Genomic DNA, 19,425 nt, shown 5'->3' with positions numbered 1-19,425 from the left:
GTAGACAGGAGTCTCTCCCACATGAGCTCCAGGTCAGAGAAATGCTGCTGGAAGCTGGGGTGGCCAGGAGCACATGGAAAGAGCAGGGCTTTGCCAAGGAGTCGAGTATCAGCCTGCAGCACAGCCCCATGCGGGCCAAGTCACTTCAATCTGAGCTGCTTTTCAAGCCGTGCCTGGAATTCAGGATTTCAGCAGCCAAAGGATCAGCCTCCCTTTTTTCTCCCACTTTTGCAGCAGTGTTTTTTCCAGGGGACACCCTGAAGGCGTCAGCCACTGCTGGCACAGCTTGCCCTGTGCTTGTGGCCCCTTCCCCTGCCCTTGCTGCGTGGGGATGGAAGGCAGAGGCACCCAGTGTCCCCTGGAAGGACAGGAGTGACGTGCAGGCTGCTTTCTCATGGTGGCATGCCCAAAAAAGACTGGGGCAGGATGCCAGCTGGGCTGGGCTGGCTGCCACAGAGGAGGTCACAGCACTGACCCCGAGCTGTATCTCGGGCATGAGGTAAACACGTCTTCCTTTCAGGTTGGGTCAGCCGTGGAGCCGGGCAGGAAAACAAGGCAGGAGCCAGCTGGAGAGGGCTGTTGGTGCCAGGCAGCTTTGCTCTGGAGCCCGAGGGATGGGGCAAAGGTGGCTCCAGGTGTCAGGGCCTCGTGCCCAGCGAGCTCAGGTGTGAGTGTGGAGGCGCAGGGCACATCCTGAGGGACCCTTCTGCCTGTGGGGCTAACGAGCACCAAGGGTTAAACTCAGGGTTTTTAAAGGAGGCAAAGGGATCTTTCTTCACTCCAGCCTCTGAGCCCAGCCCCTCCTGGCAGCCTCAGACCCAGCGCTCAGCCACGCTCTGAGGGTGCCATGGGTTTGGGGGTGGGTGTCACTCCAGGGTGCTCACCCAGCCCCACAGGAGCTTGGGAACACGTTCCACCATGCAGGGACAATCCTGCTGGGAGCTCAGCAGCTCTCTGGGGTGGATTGAGGCTCATGGTCTGTGTCGGGCAAAGGGATCCAGCCTGCCCTGCACAAGAGCCCAGTGCTGCACTGCCCTCAAACCACTTGGTGAGCCTTGGGGTGAGGGTTTCTGCATCTCGTCCTTCCCAGAGTGGTTTTAGGGTAAAAACCCACATTCCTCCCCAGGCCAGTGCAGGGGGTCTGGGCAGGACCCCCTCCCCATGCCCGAGCCCCGGGAGGGGGCAGGGGGCTGAAGCAGCCACCTCAGTCGGGTGCCAGGTGACCCAGTCCCATCAAGTGAAATGCCACCGGGGGAGCACTGTTTTCCTGTCACCCGATCCTGGCTGCTGCAATGTCCTGGGTGCTATATAAGGGTGGGGCCAGGGGGCCGGCTCCCAGGCACTGCCTGTGCAAGGCAGGAGCTGGAACACCGAGGTCCCTACGGTGAGGGCACGGAGGGACGTGGCTCGGGCAGGTCACTCGGGGGAGATGATCTCACCCAGCGTCCCCTCTTGTGCCTGGGGTGGGTCAGGGAAGGGTGGGCATTGGTGATCCCATGCTGAGCAAGCCCCGTGCCTCAGTTTCCCTGCGGTAGACGGGAGCAGACAGGGCAGGATATGGATTTTGGGACTGACCAAAGGCACCAAGAGCCACCACGGCACATCATCATCCCCTCGGTCGCCGAATAGGACAGCCACGTGAAGCCCTGTCCTGACGCACGCCGCTGGCTGCCCCACAAACCCTCCTGTCCTTCCAGCCCCTGCGCCACCATGGTGGGTCTGAAGCCCCCCGAGGTGCCCCCGCCGGCCGCCGTGAAGTTCGTGAGCGCGGGGATGGCGGGCTGCATCGCCGACCTGTGCACCTTCCCCCTGGACACCGCCAAGGTGCGCCTGCAGGTACGATCCCAAACCCCGGGCAGAGGGAGCGACAGGGAGCATCCTGGGACTGCCCCGGAGCTGGGCACACCCGGGGGGGAGCAGAAGGTGGGGTGACACGGTGGGCACCCCGCAGATCCAGGGCGAGGTGAGGATCCCCCGCACGGTCAGCTCGGTGGAGTACCGGGGCGTTCTGGGCACGCTGAGCACCATGGTGAGGACGGAGGGAGCGCGCAGCCTGTACAGCGGGCTGGCAGCCGGGCTGCAGCGCCAGATGAGCTTCGCCTCCATCCGCATCGGCCTCTACGACTCCGTGAAGCAGCTCTACACCCCCAAGGGCGCTGAGAGTGAGTGTCCGGGAATTCCCCGTGCCCCCCTTCCCGAGGCACTGCCCTTTCCCAGAGAGGAGCTCACCCTGGGGGCACAGCCCCCCGAGATGCCCCCCTGTGCGGCACCACAGGCCACTCACCCTGGAGTCCCTGAGGGCTGGGGGTCCCGCAGGGCCGGGTGTCCCAATACCTGTCCTCTGCAGACACAGGCATGGCCACGCGGCTCCTGGCTGGCTGCACCACGGGCGCCGTGGCCGTGGCCTGCGCCCAGCCCACCGACGTGGTCAAGGTGCGGTTCCAGGCCAGCGGGGCGCAGTGGGACAGCGCCCGGCGCTACAGCGGCACCGTGGATGCCTACCGCACCATCGCCAGGGAGGAGGGCGTCCGCGGCCTCTGGAGAGGTGGGCCTGGGAACGGGATGCGGGGGCAGTGGAATGGAAATGGCGACGAGGAAGGGCAGAAGGACGGGGGCAGCAGGGCTGGGGCACCTGCCCAGGATGCTCCAGTCGGGGCTGTGAGCAGCAGTCCCAACGCCACCACCCCCCCTCCCTCCCTCCCTCCCGCGCAGGGACGCTGCCCAACATCGCCCGCAATGCCATCATCAACTGCGGCGAGCTCGTCACCTACGACCTGCTCAAGGACGCGCTGCTGCGGGCGCAGCTCATGACAGGTGAGCACGGCGCGGGGGACACGGCCGGGCGCCACCCCTGTCCCTCTGTCCCTGCAGCGCCCAACGCCCGGCTCTGCCCCTCCCTCAGACAACGTCCCGTGCCACTTCGTGGCCGCCTTCGGCGCCGGCTTCTGCGCCACGGTGGTGGCGTCGCCGGTGGACGTGGTGAAGACGCGGTACATGAACGCCAGCCCCGGGCAGTACCGCAACGCCCTGAGCTGCCTGCTGGCCCTGCTCATGCAGGACGGCCCCGCCGGCCTCTACAAGGGGTGAGTCGAGCTCCTGCCTGCGATCACCGCACGGGCACAGAACCCCAAAGGCCCCAACCCAGGTGCAGGGCTCGGGGGAGGGATCCCCACTCTGGGGATGTCCCCGGCACTTCCCCTCAGCCCCGCTTTTGCCCGCACAGCTTCGTCCCGTCCTTCCTGCGGCTGGGCTCCTGGAACGTGGTGATGTTCGTGTCCTACGAGCAGCTGCAGCGGCTGATGGTGCTGGCACGGCCGGCGCCGGCCTGAGCCCCCGGCGGCCCGGGCCGGCCCGGCGAGGCTCACATCAATTATATTAATTGCCCGAGCGCCGGGGAGCAGCGGAGCCACAGGCCCGGGGAGGGACCCGAGGGACGCGAGGAGAAGGATGCTGGAGGAGGAGAAGCGTGGGAGGACAGAGGTTTTCGGAGAAGAGTTTTAAGGGACGGAGGAAAAAGTGTTTGTTGGCTTTCCAGGCGGGAAGAGCAGCACTTCCCGAGGGCGGTGGTGTGGGCAGGCGGGACCAAGCTGAGGGCCAGGGAATTCCCGTTGTTCCTTACTGGCGCTTCCAATAAATCGCCCCTATGGGGTCTGATCACAGCGTGGCTCAGGATTCCTTTTTGGGGTGTTCAGGGTCATTGTGCCAGCTCTACATGTGACACCAGTCAGGCTGACATTCTCTCTCATTTCTGCTGCGCTGAACAACTTCCCATTGATCTCTAATTATTCAGGTCATTGTCACCGTCACGAACAGCAGCTCAACCTTCTGCCCTGCCAAGGCAGCAGATCCTTGACCCACAGCCATCTCTCTAAAGCCTCAGATGGTCCCTTTATAGGACAGTGAAGATGTGTATCCCAAGCAGGAGAGGACACAGAATTCCCTTTCCCCGTTTCCCAAGCATAAGACGGTTGGGAATTGCTTTCTTCCCACGGGTCACTGGCAGGAACAAGGTTCCCTCTGCTATCACTCCATCTTTAGCACCCCCATTTGTCACAGATACTCAGTTCTATTTCGGGGACTCCCGTCACACAGCTGATGACTGTGACCAGAAGCACATTCCCAGGCGGTTTTTACCCCCTGGGAGCAGCAGGAATGCCCAAGGGCGGCTGCTGTCCCGGGAGAAGGTGGCAGGGCCGCGGTTCCGCCCTGCAGAAGGCGGGGCCGCTCTCTCTGCCCCGTCCCGGTGCCGGGATCGGGGACAATGCCCCTGCTCGGGCGGCAGCCCTGGCCGGGAGCGAGCGAGCGGAGGGGACGGAGGCGCGCAGGGGCCGCGCGGGCGGTGGCACCCACGGGGGCCGTGCGCGCTCTCGGCGCTGCCGCGGGGACCCCGGGCCCCCGGGCGGGACGAGTTTGTGCCGGCACTTGCGGCTCCCTGGGACCGCGCTCCGTGGAGCGAAACCCGCGCCGCGCTCCCGGCTGCGGCTCTGTGGGACCGGCTCCGATCCCGGGAGGCAGCGGGATGGGCGTCCCTGTGCCCGCGCCACGGTCCCAGAGAGAAAGTGCTCCTGTGGCCGAGGAACAGCGGGGAAACGGAACAGTCCCGAGGGAAACCGATGGAAAACCAAGTTTGGTTTGGGTTTGGACCTGACATTGCCCCCCTGGCCCCACCTGATCCGGGTGCTTTGCCTTAGGGAACAGGAGACAGAAGGGGGAATGTGGGAAGAGATAATTTGTTACCCCAAAAGGGACAAGCTTATTTCTGTTTATTTCCCGAAACACCTGGCATGATTTGGGTCTCGGGAAGCACCTGGGAGCCTCCCTTTGAATCCTGGGTGGAGCCGTGGTTATAAAAGGAGGAAGGGACGGAGGGAGGGGGGTTCGCGGGGGGAAAGGAGCGGTGGTGCCTCGGGGATTTGCATCTGGAAGCGCCACCAGTTTCCTGAGGGGAGTCCTGGAAACAGAGCTCGGTGAGGAACGCGAATGCTGCAGCTGTGGTGCTGAGAGGGGACAGTCTGCAGGGAATGTCGTCCGGTGAGTCTCCTGATGCCCCGTATCTGACGCTGTGCTGGCACCAAGCCACCTCATTCCCATTTAAACTCTCTTGAAACGCGCCTAAATGACAAATTGGGCTGCAGAATGCACGTGGGAAGCTTCGTGTCCCCAAGGGAATGCCCCAGGCACGGGCAGCTTCTGACCTGCACCAACACCTCCTGCTCCCGCAGAAACCGCTGGCTCTGGGGCAAGAGTGCCAGGAAAGCGGCAGCTCCGGTGCCAGCCCAGTAAGGGAAGTAAGGGATTTTCCTTGGGGCTCCCGGGGTCGGGAGGAAATGGGGTTCCTGCCCCTCTGGGAGAGCACGGAGCAGGATCAGAGCTGCAGCTGCGGCTTTTTCCTGCTCTCTGTCTCAAGGATGCCCTGGAGTGCTCCGGCTCAGGACAATCTGCGTGTGAGAGCTTCCCGTGCCTGTGTCAAACCCCTCTGGGACAGAATGTGCCCCTAAAGCTTCATTAACCCTTTCTCTCCTGCCGGCAGGGCAGCGTGTGGCCCCGGGGCATCCTCCCTGGAGCAGGGACACGGTGGGGATGAGCCGCAGGGACTCAGCCATCAGAGCAGGTGAGGATCTCTGTCTGCTCGGCAATGGCTTCTGCTGGCTTTGATGCCACTGCCGCAGCGCTCCTCAGAGCCTGTGCCCTGCGGCAGCACTCACAGCCCCGTGCTGGCCGAGAGCAGCTCTGGTGAGGGACATGGATGGGCAGGAAATGTCCAGAGTTTGACAGAAGGCTCACACAGTGTGTGTGTCTGTATGGAGATTTTGAGATAAGAAACGCTGACTTAGAAATGCCACGGAATGGGACAGACATTGCTGAGAGAGAACTGGAGCTAGAAACAAGTTTTAAAGGGTGACTTTGTAAATAAGACTGAGTACTTTGGAGAGATAGAACTATGAAAGATGCATTGTAATAAGATTCAGGAGGGGTAGCTTTAGATAATTGGCTTTAAAGCATTTACAGCATGGTGTGACAAAAGCTGACAGGCCAAGAAACACTTGGAGTGTATTGGAATTAGGAAATAGTTGGCTTCTGATTGTGATGGTGTGAATTATAACATCTGTATTGTCTCACCCTTCACATGAGACTGAACATGGAATCAAAGTTTTTAAAGGCCCCTCAGCTGCCCCATCTGTGGGTCAGAAAGGAGCATAATCTGATAAATTGGTGCTTTGTGTGAGGAAGATTTAACAGATTCCTTCCAATCTTCTCTCGGGTTTTTGTGCCACAGGGATCTGGCCCCAGAGCCACACAGGGAGTCTGCTGCCTGGATAAATGTCAGTGAATTTGCCAAGGCTGACAGGAAAGCAAAATCATCCCGGGTTTGTCTGGCCAAAGAGGGAATGTGAAGGTGTCTGTGCTAGCAGGGGGGTGAGTGCTGAAACCATCCCGGGTTTGTCTGGCCAAAGAGGGAATGTGAAGGTGTCCGTGCTAGCAGGGGGGTGAGTGCTGAAACCATCCCGGGTTTGTCTGGCCAAAGAGGGATGTGAAGGTGTCCGTGCTAGCAGGGGGGTGAGTGCTGAAACCATCCCGGGTTTGTCTGGCCAAAGAGGGAATGTGAAGGTGTCTGTGCTAGCAGGGGGGTGAGTGCTGAAACCATCCCGGGTTTGTCTGGCCAAAGAGGGAATGTGAAGGTGTCTGTGCTAGCAGGGGGGTGAGTGCTGAAACCATCCCGGGTTTGTCTGGCCAAAGAGGGATGTGAAGGTGTCCGTGCTAGCAGGGGGGTGAGTGCTGAAACCATCCCGGGTTTGTCTGGCCAAAGAGGGAATGTGAAGGTGTCCATGCTAGCAGGGGGGTGAGTGCTGCCAGTTTTGGGCTGTGTGGTGCCTCTGGACCCTCAGAGCAAGGAGGGAGCTGCAGCTGAGGGCAGTTCTGGCTCTCTCAGACTGCTGGGTGCACAGCTGGCAGTACTGCAGGAGCAGCTTTGCTCCTTCCTTCTGCCCATGCTGAGCAGGACACTGAGGTGATGCTGCACGGAGCCCTCTCTCTTGCAGTTGTTGTTTGGTTGGTTTGCTTGGTTTTTTCTGGTTTTCATGTATTTCTAAGTGGTGCAGAGAGGAGCAGTTGCTGGGTTACATGACTTCTGACTGGCCCATCACAGAAATGGGCACACGTGCAGCCCCTGCTTCCTGGCATCCCCAGGTGTGCAATCCTGAGTGAGCATTTCCAGCCCCAGCTGCCCCTGGCACAGCTTCTGACTGGTCAGCCACTCCAAAGAGCTCCCCTCCTTTCCTGACACATCCCTGAGGGGGACCTGAGTCCCCTTTCCCTGCAGGAATTCCCTGCTCCTCTGGAGAGGGGGTGAAGCCAAAGCTCAGGGGCAAAGGACAATGACCAAGCCAGGGCCATTGTGTCCTTGATGCATCCAGGACAGCGTGTTTTCCTCGTTCCCAGCACTGATGAAGCTAAACAAGATTTATTTTGGACAGGATTGCCTGTTCCTTCACTTCTCCAGCTCTCCCCCATGCCTGCCTCTGCAGCTGTAGCTCACCCACTGGCTGTGGCTGATAAAATATTATTTTTTTAGCAGCAATCCATTCTTTTAAAGAGCACAAAGAGCGTACAACGCAGAAGAGACTTTGGGAAATGTATCCAAATCAGGGACTCTGTCTTCCTGCTTTTCCTGTAGTTCTCCTTCCTGTTTTCACCTGGGCTGGAAGGATGGGCATGGCCTGTGTTTATCATGTGAAAGTGGTGTTAGTGAATTTGTCCAGAAGTTCTGAATTTAGACGCTCCTTTTCTGACAGTAAACATTTCCATTTTGCCTTTCCCCTGTTGTTTCAGGTGCTGCCCAGGATGTCTGTGCTCTGTGCTCCCCAGAGGGAAGGGCAGCCTCTGCCTGGCCTGCACAGCCCAGCTGGATGGGACAGGATGGTGTGGCCTGGCAAGGCAGGAACAGCTGGCTGTGTTCTGGAGTGCCTTGGAACCTTCCCTGGCAGGTTCTGGAGGGGTTTCTCTTTGGGATCTCTTGTGATACACCAGCCCTTTGTACAAAGTCCAGTGTAAAGGACTGACAAGTGAGATGTGAGATAAAAACGGTTCTATTAGAATTAGGCAAAGAATGCAATAAGAAAAATGAGTTTCATTTTAATGTCTGAAATAGTTGGGAATGAAAATGCTGGAGAAGGGCACTTTTATGTTTGAATTGGTGTCACCTCTCATGGATAAAACCCCATAGTGAGCAATCAGAGCAGAAGTGTGAAAACTGGATCCTTGGACTTCCACACTGGACTTAATTTTCTTTTCCTCCTCTCTTTCAGGACAGGAAAAGTCACCAAACTCCTCCCATCTTTGCCCAAATCTTCGGTGTTTGAGCAGCCAAAGCCAAGAGGCCTCAGCAGCAGGGTCTGCACTGGAGGGCTCTGGTCCTGCCCAGGCTGTGGGGTGAGTCAGAGGGACACAGGGCTCCCCTTTTCCTCTCTGCTGGCATTTGCTGCCTGGGAATGCCATTGCTGCCAGCCCAGCCCTGTGACCGTGCTCACGGGGGCCCGAGGGTGAGGGACGGGACGAGGAGCTGGCTCCATCTTTCACAAGGCTGATCTGTTATTTTATGGTGTATATTACATTAAAACTACACTAAGAACATAGAAGAAAGGATTTCATCAGAAGGCTGGCTAAGAATAGAAAAAGAAGGAATGATAACAAAGGCTTGGGCTTGGACAGAGAGTCTGAGCCAGCTGGCTGTGATTGGCCATTAATCAGAAACAACCCCATGAGCCCAATCCCAGATGCACCTGCTGCATCCCACAGCAGCAGAAAACCATTGCTGACATTTTGTTCCTGAGGCCCCTCAGCTTCTCAGGAGGAAAAATCCCAAGGAAAGGATTTTCCATAAAAGATGTCTGTGACATAGCCCCAGCCCTGTCTGCTGGAGGAGACACAGAGACAGCCCTGCCCAGAGCCACCACTGTCAGCAACCAAGGGATGGGACTGGCTCTAGGTGAGAAGGATTCATTGCTCAGGTACAGATCAGCCTCAGGGGCTGGCTCTGGGTGAGAAGGATTCATTGCTCAGGTACAGATCAGCCCCAGGGGCTGGCTCTGGGGCAGGAAGGATTCATTGCTCAGGTACAGATCAGCCTCAGGGGCTGGCTCTGGGGCAGGAAGGATTCATTGCTCAGGTACAGATCAGCCTCATGGGCTGGCTCTGGGTGAGAAGGATTCATTGCTCAGGTACAGATCAGCCTCAGGGGCTGGCTCTGGGTCATGAGGATTCATTGCTCAGGTACAGATCAGCCCCAGGGACTGGCTCTGGGGCATGAGGATTCATTGCTCAGGTACAGATCAGCCCCAGGGGCTGGCTCTGGAGCAGGAAGGATTCATTGCTCAGGTACAGATCAGCCCCAGGGGCTGGCTCTGGGGCAGGAAGGATTCATTGCTCAGGTACAGATCAGCCCCAGGGGCTGGCTCTGGGGCAGGAAGGATTCATTGCTCAGGTACAGATCAGCCCCAGGGGCTGGCTCTGGGGCAGGAAGGATTCATTGCTCAGGTACAGATCAGCCCCAGGGGCTGGCTCTGGGGCAGGAAGGATTCATTGCTCAGGTACAGATCAGCCCCAGGGGCTGGCTCTGGGTGAGAAGGATTCATTGCTCAGGTACAGATCAGCCCCAGGGGCTGGCTCTGGGTGAGAAGGATTCATTGCTCAGGTACAGATCAGCCTCAGGGGCTGGCTCTGGGGCAGGAAGGATTCATTGCTCAGGTACAGATCAGCCCCAGGGGCAGGAAGGATTCATTGCTCAGGTACAGATCAGCCCCAGGGACTGGCTCTGGGTGAGAAGGATTCATTGCTCAGGTACAGATCAGCCTCAGGGGCTGGCTCTGGGGCAGGAAGGATTCATTGCTCAGGTACAGATCAGCCTCAGGGGCTGGCTCTGGGGCAGGAAGGATTCATTGCTCAGGTACAGATCAGCCTCAGGGGCTGGCTCTGGGGCAGGAAGGATTCATTGCTCAGGTACAGATCAGCCCCAGAGCCCAGCACACTTTACAGGGGTCAGCAGTTTGCAGTTTGCTACAGTTCAAGAGCAGTCCCAGTTCTTTGTCACAAGGCAATGTGTCACTTTCTAACCCACAGAGCTGCCACAGGGTGATTTTGTTTTCTAACCCAGCACCTTGACTTAATTCTGCTGCACTGTGGGCACTTCTGTCCAATGGCTTCTCCCTTGCCCACAGGTGCTTCTGTAATGATTCTGAACTCTTGGTTTGCTCTGTACAACCCCAGCCTCACATCATAAACCTTCACCACCTCACCTTTACAGCTTCTCACTTACAACCATAGACACATCATTATTTTATGGATTATTTTTCTGCTAATGCCTCTGTGTTGCATTTCTACATCAATCCAAGCTCCTTCCCACCTGCAGATCCAATCTTTTGGTTTCTCTGGAAGTTCCTGGTTTTCCAATTCCCACATCTCCCCTCTCTCTCTGTATTAAGAAATTTTTATTAATAGATTTGTTAAGCATTGGTTGCATATATTAATGTAAATAAGGTGTTATTAGTAGTAGTAGTAATACTATAAAAATTAAAATGTATAATTTTGTTTTATTTTTTAATGATGGTGTTAAATTTGATTTATTAAATAAATTGTTCCATTAAGTTTTATTATTTATTATTTTTGATATTTTTCAAAGTTGTCTATTTTTATAAATAGATTTTGAGTTATTAGATAAATTTATAGAATATATTTAATTAAATTTTTTATATTTATGTGTGTTAATAAAAGAAAATTCACTGTTGTTTTGTTTTGTAAAACTGCGTGTTTAATACTTTTGATATCTCTTAAAAAGTTATTTCATGTAATGGATGTGGTGTTAGATTGCTTGTTTAGATAATATTTTAATTTATTTCATCGTTTTAGTGTTGCTGAAGTAATAGGTGGCATAAAAAGTGATGTGGGTTTTTTTTAAGTTTCAAGGTTTGAAATTATTTTTGCATTTTGATTAGTATTGATGGACAAATGATTTTTTAATGTTTTATATTGGTAATAATTTTTATATTAAGAGTTAATAATCCACTTGTTTTTCATTATAGGGATTATTTGTAATGGGTACATTGATTAGGTAAGTAAAGAATGAGTTTTTTTGAGTTGTGATAGATAAATACAGAGTATTTAAACTTGAAACTTTAAAGTTATTTAAATGTTTGGTTTAGGTGGGTTAATTGGTAAAGTTGTATAATTAAAAGTAAACAAGCTAAATAGAGGCATCATATTTGATTGAATTTTATATTTTAAGTTATTATTTAATAAGAATTTTATACTATTGATTTTTATATTTATAAAGAAACCTAAAGTTGATAGTTTTTGGTGGGTGTAATACAAGATGTTAGGTGTAAGTTGGAATTTTTGTGTAATTTACATTTGTATTTTACATTGTGTAATTGACATTGTTTTCTTAGTGGTGGAGTGGTCAGTGTGGGTTTTGTGTGATGTGGTTTTGTGTTTTTTATTGAAATTTACCTGGGTTTTTGTACTTGTTGAGATGTAAGTAAACTTTATGTTTTCATATGAGAAATAAACTATTGATACATTTTGGTTTATAAAATTGCTGAGAGATTTGTGAGATACTTATTTAAGATGTTATTATTATAATTTTTTTGTTATAAGTATGAAGAACTATTAGATCAAAATAATGCATGCAGTAAAGAAAAATTAAATTAATTAGGAATTATTTAGATTATATATAATTAGTAACATATGAAATGATATATTTATTAAGTATTAAAATATTGTATATTATTTTAGAGTTTGTAACAGTTGATAAATTTTTAATTAGTGGAAGGTAACATAATTGTTAAAAATAGGTTTAGTTGTTATATTGATAAAGTTAAATTGTTAAAATTATTTGAATTTTATTTTTGATGTAGCAAATATTTGGGCTTGTTAATTATTTTATTTAGGTAGAGCTAGGGTTTGATTATAGTTTAAATTTTAATTGGTGGATGTTAATACATTTTTATAAAATGTTTTTTAAATGGTAATTATGAGTAAAAATTTTAGGATGAAAGATGAATTAAATTATTTAATAATTGGGGTTTTTAAAGTATTTTTAGAATGGAGATGTTTTGAATATAGTAACCTTATTTTTTAAAGAATTGAAAGCGGTTATAGACAGGATTGTCAGTTTGGATTTGGATATTGAGAGTGTGAGGGTGGAGGAAATGTAGGAGACATTGATCATTTGGTATGGAACTTAGAAAAATAAATTCATGTTGTAGTTGGATTTTTCATTGAAGGGTTTTTGTAATAATAACTGAGGAAAGTTATAAGATTAACAGTTTGGAGTTTGGATTAATAGGTTCACTAAACTTTAATTTTTTGAACTTCAAAAAATATTTAAAATTATGAGATAACATTAGGTTAACTTATAGAGTTAGTGTAGAGATTAGTTAGGGAGTTAACTTGGTTTGAGAGAGGTACAAGTGGTTAGAAAATAAAAAAGTCGGATTTTGAAATTCTGTGTGGTTTTGGTAATTATATACAGAGATGGTAAAGTATGTGAAAGTCTGTTGTGAATATTATAATAATATTTTATAAATAATGTTTATTATAAAATTAATAATTTTCTATAATTAGTATATTAGTAGTAAGTGTACAGAGGAGTTAAGGTAACTTTTTAAAAAATATTTATATATGAGAGAAATAGAATAAAAATCTTAAAATAGTATGATATTATTAGCAATTGCTATTTTTTGGTGTTATTTATAAAAGATAAAAACTAGAGATTGTAATGAAGAATAGAATTTTTTATGAAATGGATGATGTAATAAACTATTTTTTTTACTTATGAGTAGGTATTTGTTAGAGTTTAATTTCAGTTGTTTTAATTGGACTTGTTTTACTTTTTTAAGAAAATTAACTATATACTTTGTAGTTTAGATAAATGATTTTCAATTAAATTTAGAATAAGTTTCATTAAATAACATTTAAATTTAGTAATAATTAATTCTGATAGTAAGGAATAATAAACCTAACTTGAATAGAACATTACAGTGATAAAATGAAATTTAAGACTATTTAGACTTAAATGTAGTGAAATTTAATTTTGATTGATTTTATTAATACTTGAGTTACTGAAGGTTGTTATTTATAAATACTGAAGTTTTTGAAGTGTTTTGGAGAAACTTCAGATTGTTGGGTCACTATTACTACCTACATCTTTACATGGTGGTTTTATTTATTGGGAGCTGTTTCTTGGTAAAAGATTTTCATTGATGTTCTATTTAGCAGGGTACTAATTTGTATAGTGGGGGTTTTTTGTATTTAGGATATTGATTAGATTGTTCTATATTTTTGTGGGCTTTGAGTAATATTTACTTATAGGTTCAGGTTTTTGATATTTGAAGAATTTTTTATGGTTTTCATTACTTTTTAAAGGGTTTTTGATTTAGAATTTGAAGAGTATTTGGAGGAAATAAATTTGGGGTTTTTTTGGATATGGTTGAGTTGTATTTTTAATGTTAATAAGGTCCACTTTTGGTACATTAGTTTGATTTTTTTTTGTTTGGTTATGGGGAAGGACTCTTGTGTAAGCCTGAGACTGGAATTAGAACTTTTTGTCTAATGTTTTATGAGTCTGTTAGGAGGAGGTGTTATTTTAAGTTTTATAAAACATACTGAGAATCAGTTAAAATCATGGGAGAAACATTTTGGTAATTAAAGGGTGTTGTGTTTAAAGAGTTATAAATCTTTTTTAATAACTTGAGATCAGGTGAGCTCAATCTACTTTTTCTGCTCCCACGAATGGCATGACCTGTGCCCATTGCTCACGATTCACCCAACCAAAATCAAGAGCAAACGTTGGCTGGGCTCTAAGAACCTGAAATAACTTAGAAGCCAAATAAATCACATTTTTCTGCTGTGTTTTTTTTCTTTCAGATGCTGGACTTACCTCTGTGGACGTGCGCTGAGCCCTCGCTGCAGGAACCTGTCGGGCCTCAGTGGCTGTGAGTTCCTGTTCTTCTCACTGGGGAATGGAATTAATTAATAGCAGAATTAATTAAATTAACGAACCTTTCCCCTTTTGTGCCCCGCTGTGTGGGACAAGGCAGAGAGAGCGAGCAGAGGAGCAGCTGGGGCTGGAGAGGGGCAGGAGAAAGGCAGAGGGGCCTCCCTGGTGTCACCTGTGGGGAACAGGAGGGGCACTGGGAGGGCAAGGGCAGGTGAGGAGAGGACAGTTTGGGGCAAAACCCGAGCTCACCTGCAGGGAAATGAGTGAGGGATATTCTGGAGGGAAAAGCTGAGGTGAGGAGTTCACCCAGCTCGGCCCAAGTGGGACCAGAGGTGAAGGCCAATCCAAAGCCAGCCCTGTTCAACCTCTGAGTCCCAGAATAAACCCTACAAACTGCCCTTTGAGGGACTAAAAATACATAAAAACAGAACCAGGAGCAGACCAGAAGGTTCCTGGGAATCCCACTACAGTGTTGTCATAGCCTTTTTAACAGGTTTTTTATTACAGCACTGCATTTCCCTGTTGGGAACGTTCACTCTGTGGGCTGTGGGGTTGTTTGGGTCGGAACCCCCTCACGGCGGCCCTGACCCTGCCCAGGAGCTGGGAGGGAAAGCAGGGTCAGGGCTCCTGGCAGGGACAGGGTGTTTGGTGTTTCCCCCAGAGCAGACCCAGCGGCTGCCCCCAGCCTGGCCAGGAGGGATCTGCTCTGGCTCCTGGCTCCTGCAGGGCAGGAATGTTCCCAGCCGATCCAGCCGCCATTGCAGCGGCCTCATCTCCCGGCGGCGCTGCCCCATCCCCGCTCCCAGCTCCCGCCCATCCTGAGGGGAATTTGTCCCACCAGCAGCAGGGGAACCACACGAGCTGCCACCCTGGGACTGGGATTGTCCCTCTGGGGAACGCTGGCTGCTGGGATTTAGATTATTCCATGTATTTGGCTGCTGAAATTTCCCAGCCCAGGGGTTTTAGCTGACAGGGCAGCACAAAGATTGTTCTCTATGTGGTGCCTGGATTTGGGGTTTGGTATCAGCTTTGCTAGTTCAGATGAATTGTACCCACAGCCCCACATTCCCTGATGAATTCCTGCTGGAATAACCTGAGAGCAGCTCATGGAGAGTGGTAATTCCCATGTAGGGGTACCACTGTTACACCAGCTGTGTCAGGAGCTAGCAGAGGTTCCAGGGAAGCTGAGTGGGATCAGGACAAGGACAGGTCTATATTCTACAGAAATGCTATTTAAAACCCTCATCCCCCAGCTCCACTGATGTCCCTGGGGTCACTTGACAGAGTTCCCTGGAACCCAGATGATTTCACCCCCCCTCCCCCGGAGCTCAGGCTCCAGTTGATATTTTAAAGCAGGACAAGGTGGTGGCTGGATGCACTCCCAGCCTGTGCTGAGGCAGCACACCTCTCCCTGCAGAAGCCCAGCTCCCTTCAGAGCCTCAGCAGAAGCCTTCTGCGTGTTTTTTCCCCTCAGGAAAGGGATGTACATCCCTGCCTTCAGCACACCTCCAGTGGGACCCACCTGCAAAAGTTTTCCACCACTTCTGCACTTCCAGCTGGCTCCCTGGAAAGTTCCAAACTTCATCCTGCTCAAACCTCTGATTTTAAGGCATCTCCAAGGTATATTGCTTGGGATTCCATATCTGTGAGGGACGATGGCCTTAGGCTGGAAAGGAGGGAAGGGACTTGGGGTAGCCAGGACATACCTGGCAGCTGTGTGGGAGCTCTGGGAGGTCGGAAATGGGAACTGCTGTCTGAGGCCCCCTACAAACGGCCCGTGCCTCCATCCCAGGCAATGCCAGCTGCTCCTTGGAGTCCTTCTGGGCTGTTGGTGGCGTCTGTCCGGGCTGAGGTGTCTCCACCTGCCTGTTCAGAGCAGCCCCTGGCTGAGGGGCCACAGGCAGCGCTTTAGCCGTGTCTGCGCCAGCGCTGTCCCGGTACCCCAGTGTCCATGCCGGGACGTGTGTTTGGCATGCTGCAGGCACAGCTCCTCCTGCAGATCCCAAAGCGTGAGGGCTGCCAGTCCTTCGGGGGCTTCTGGCCTCCTCCGGGCCCACACCGGGCACAGCCGCAGCAGGAGCAGCGGCCTCAGCGCTACAGCCCCGGTCGCTTGGTGGGGATTCCCCAGGGATGCGGAGACGGAGAAGGAGAATGTGGGCGCTCTGGCTCTCACAGGGGATGGCGGTGTCCCGATACAGAGGAGCGCGGTGGCCGCGGTGCTGCCGGGGCCGGGGGGGGGCGGGCTCGGTGTCCCCACGGGGGCTGAGGGGCAGCGCCGTGTCCGCCAGGGGGCGCCCCACAGGGCAGGTGGCGGCGCTGAGGGAGTGGCGGGGCCAATGGGGTCCCGGGGCTGCCACAGGCAATTCCCCTGCCCTACCCGTTTCCAGCCGCAATCCAGGGACTACGCCAGGGAAGCACCGTCTTCCTGGCAGCCCAGCACCATCATAGCCTAGGCTCCCCACTGCCCGGAGCCCCGGAGGGACCCCAGCCCTGCGCCGGCCGGAGCAGGAGCGGCAGCGCCGGGCTCGGTCCCAGCGCCCATCCCGGAGCGGCTCTTCCCACCTGCTGCGATGCCGATCCGATCCCAGCCCCAATCCCGCCTCAATCATCCAGCCCCAGCACCCACACCCTGCCCGCCTCACACAACAGACACCGGCAGGACCAGGACTCAAATCCCCGGTCCCAGACCCCGATCCCGGTCTTACCAGAGCACCTCGAGCTCCACACAGCACCAGTAACAGCCCCGATCCGGATCTCCTCGCAGCGCTCCGACCGACACTGCCGCAGCATTCCGAGATGAGCAGACCCCGAAGAAAGCAGGACAGGCGCGGATCCGCCGGGTTTTATAGGCGGGAGGGGGGCGGGGGGGAGGCGCAGCCCCGGGGGCGGGGCCGGCACAGGTGTGAGGGGCGGGGCCTGCACAGGTGTGAGGGACCCCAGTGCGGCTGCGCGGGGCGGGGCCTTGAGGGATTTAAGGCGCGGGGAGGACCCAGCGGAGCCATTTGCTCCTCGGTGTTCGGGGAGGGAGGTTGCCGCCGGCCGGGGCCCTATATCTCTGTTTCTTTATATTTTCTTTTGCAATTCTTTTCTTTTGTATCTCTGTTTCTCTATACCTCTTCTATTTACCCTCCCTTCCTCCCCTCCCCCACCCCCTACACCCACCCCCCCCCAAACCCCCCCCCCTCCCTCTCCCCCCTAGCCCTCCCCTCCCTCCCCCCCTACGGCCGCCCCCCGCCCCCTCCTCCCATCCCACCTCTCTATTCCCATTCAGCCCTACCTTACTCTACCCTATCCCTCCATCCTTCCTCTCTCCCTTCTCTCCCCACCCTGCCTTCCCCCCTGCCGCCCTGCACACCCCGACCTCTCCCCACCTTCCCCTCACGTGCCCCTCCGCTCCCCTATTCTCGTTCTCCATTCCCCGCTCTCCTCCTTTCCTCACAGCCGCGGGGCTCGGGGTGCCGGGCAATAATAAAGCCCAGAGGGCCGGAGCCCGGCGCCCCCGCCCTCGCTGGGGTCCCCACACGGGGCCGGAGCCGCTCTGCGGGTTCCCCCCATTCCAGTCCAATACACCGGCCCACACCGCCGGGGCTCCGGCTGTCCCTACATCACACTGGGGGGGTGGGGGGTGCGGGTTACAGCGGCCCCCTCATTAGGAGGGGGTCCCGGGGGGGAGGGGGGGTGGGTTAGGAAGGGCCCCCTCATTAGGAGGGGGTCCCGGGGGGGAGGGGGGGGGTTAGGAAGGGCCCCCTCCGGAGGAGGGGGTCCCGGGGGGGGGGCGGGGCGGGCCCCCTCCGGGGGAGGGGGTGGGGCTGAGGGGGGGCATTCCCCCCTCCTGGCCCCGCCCCACTCCCCCGGGCCCCCTCCTCCGGACGGGGTCCCGGCCCGGCCCCCTTCCGGGGACCCCCTCCTCCGGACCGGGGCCCGGGGGGGGGAGGGAGGGGGCCCGGACGGGAGGGTCGTTCGTGTGTGCGTGGTTTTTTTTTTTTTTTACGCGTGTGTTTTTCTGTCACGGCGCAGAGTGACGTGCCCCCCTCTGCTTCCCCCCCCACCCCACCCCTCCCTCCCCCCGGGCCCCGGTCCGGAGGAGGGGGTCCCCGGGAGGGGGCCGGGCCGGGACCCCGTCCGGAGGAGGGGGCCCGGGGAAGGGGGGCGGGACCTGGAGGGGGGAATGCCCCCCCTCCGCCCCGCCCCCCTCCCCGGACCCCCTCCTCCGGAGGGGGCCCGCCCCGCCCCCCCCGGGACCCCCCCCCTCCGGAGGGGGCCCTTCCTAACCCCCCCCCCTCCCAAGGACCCCCTCCTAATGAGGGGGCCCTTCCTAAACCCCCCCCCTCCCAAGGACCCCCTCCTAATGAGGGGGCCCCCCACCCCGGGACCCCCTCCAACCAAGGGGGGTCCCCAAACCCGACCCCGCACCACCCCCGGGACCCCGTCCAAAGGAGGGGGCCCCGTGTGATGGGGGAAGCGGAGCCCCGGCCGTGTCCCCTGCGTTCACAACCATGGAACTGCATGGGGACACCACCGGGGACTCCAGTGGGACCGGGGGCGCCGGACTCCGGCCCTCTGGGCTTTATTATTGTCCGGCACCCCCAGCCCCGCGGCTGAGAGGAAAGAAGGAACGGGGAAAACGGGAGGAGAGGAGGGATAGCAGGGAGGAAAGCGAAAGGGGAAGGGAAAGGCTGGGAGGGGGGCAGAGGGACAGTGGACAGAGAAGGGAGAGAGGGGGAATAGAAGGGAGTAGCGGAGTAGGGACAGGACAGGAAAGAGGAGAGCGGGTTAGGGTCAGGTTTAGGGGAAGAGGAGGGGAGGGTCTGGGGGACAAAGAAGAAGAATACGGGGAGGAGAAGGAAGAGTAGAGGAGGGGATAGGAGGGGAAGCCGAAAGGGGAGGAGAAGGAAAGGGGGAAGAGAGAGAAGGGGAATACAGGGAGGAAAAGGAAGGGTAGAGGGGGAGACAGGAGGGGAGGCCGAACGAGGAGGGAAAGGAGTCGGCTTTGAGGAGGAGAGAAAAGGGGGGAGAGAGAAAAGCAGAGAAAGAAGGGGAATACAAGCAGGAGAAAGGAAAGGTAGAGGGGGGAACAGGAGGGGAGAAGAAGCTGCGGAGCGGAGACAGGAGCCACCCGTCCGCAGCGTGCTCAGAGTGAGCAAATGGCGGCCAAGGCGATTTCCGGCTTGTAAATAAGCTCGGCCCCGCCCCGCGCAGGCGCCCTGGGGTCCCGCACACCTGAGCCGGTACCGGGACCCGCCCCGCACACCTGAGCCGGTACCGGGACCCGCCCCATAAGCTCCGCCCCCGGGGCCGCCTCACGGAGCCCCGGAGCCGCCTCACGGAGCGCCGGGACCGCCCCTGGTCCCGCCTCCCGGCCCCGCCTCCCGGAGCCCCGGCTCCGCCCCGAGCCCGCCCCGCCCTGGATGGGGGCGGGGCCATCGCTCGCG

The 19,425-nt window shown here is 54.2% G+C and overlaps 2 protein-coding genes and 1 long non-coding RNA gene across 6 annotated transcripts in view; 2 read left to right on the top strand and 1 right to left on the bottom strand.

Annotated features, from left to right (window-relative positions):
* Positions 1-17,164, bottom strand: part of LOC139585286 (uncharacterized) — a 445,268-nt gene extending 428,104 nt beyond the window's left edge. The window contains exons 1-4 of one of the 3 annotated variants that reach the window (XR_011677015.1): positions 16,699-17,164; positions 15,700-15,879; positions 15,516-15,636; positions 13,934-14,008 (exon numbers count right to left, since the gene is read on the bottom strand). Coding sequence is in view for 2 of the 3 variants with exons in the window: in XM_071417911.1 (XP_071274012.1) it covers positions 15,598-15,636; positions 15,700-16,602 (942 nt within the window). In the remaining variant the exon portion in view is untranslated. Of the gene's footprint in view, positions 1-10,328; positions 10,469-13,933; positions 14,009-15,515; positions 15,637-15,699 lie in introns of those variants that run through there. The other 2 variants (XM_071417912.1, XM_071417911.1) reach the window with 2 other exon arrangements.
* LOC139585285 (putative mitochondrial transporter UCP3) lies at positions 93-3,659 on the top strand. 2 transcript variants are annotated; one of them, XM_071417909.1, is made up of 7 exons: positions 93-667; positions 1,698-1,836; positions 1,952-2,162; positions 2,348-2,545; positions 2,713-2,814; positions 2,903-3,083; positions 3,224-3,659. In XM_071417909.1, the coding sequence occupies exons 1-7, from the start codon at positions 615-617 to the stop codon at positions 3,327-3,329; spliced, it is 990 nt and encodes a 329-aa protein (XP_071274010.1). In that variant the 5' UTR covers positions 93-614; the 3' UTR covers positions 3,330-3,659. The 2 variants fall into 2 exon arrangements, with proteins under 2 accessions (XP_071274010.1, XP_071274011.1); XM_071417910.1 differs by lacking the exon at positions 93-667 and having other exon boundaries at positions 1,488-1,836.
* LOC139585287 (uncharacterized) lies at positions 4,891-14,013 on the top strand. The gene is made up of 6 exons (XR_011677016.1): positions 4,891-5,031; positions 5,531-5,611; positions 7,831-7,985; positions 8,307-8,430; positions 11,076-11,104; positions 13,921-14,013. It is a non-coding gene; the product is annotated as an uncharacterized lncRNA (long non-coding RNA).
* Positions 17,165-19,425: the final 2,261 nt, after the last annotated feature.

Source organism: Agelaius tricolor, unplaced genomic scaffold (genome assembly GCF_023055355.1).
Source record: "Agelaius tricolor isolate 1412-34295 unplaced genomic scaffold, bAgeTri1.0.p SCAF_71, whole genome shotgun sequence".
In the NCBI taxonomy this organism is placed as follows: Eukaryota; Metazoa; Chordata; class Aves; order Passeriformes; family Icteridae; genus Agelaius; species Agelaius tricolor.
This window is presented reverse-complemented; position numbering and strand designations above follow the sequence as displayed.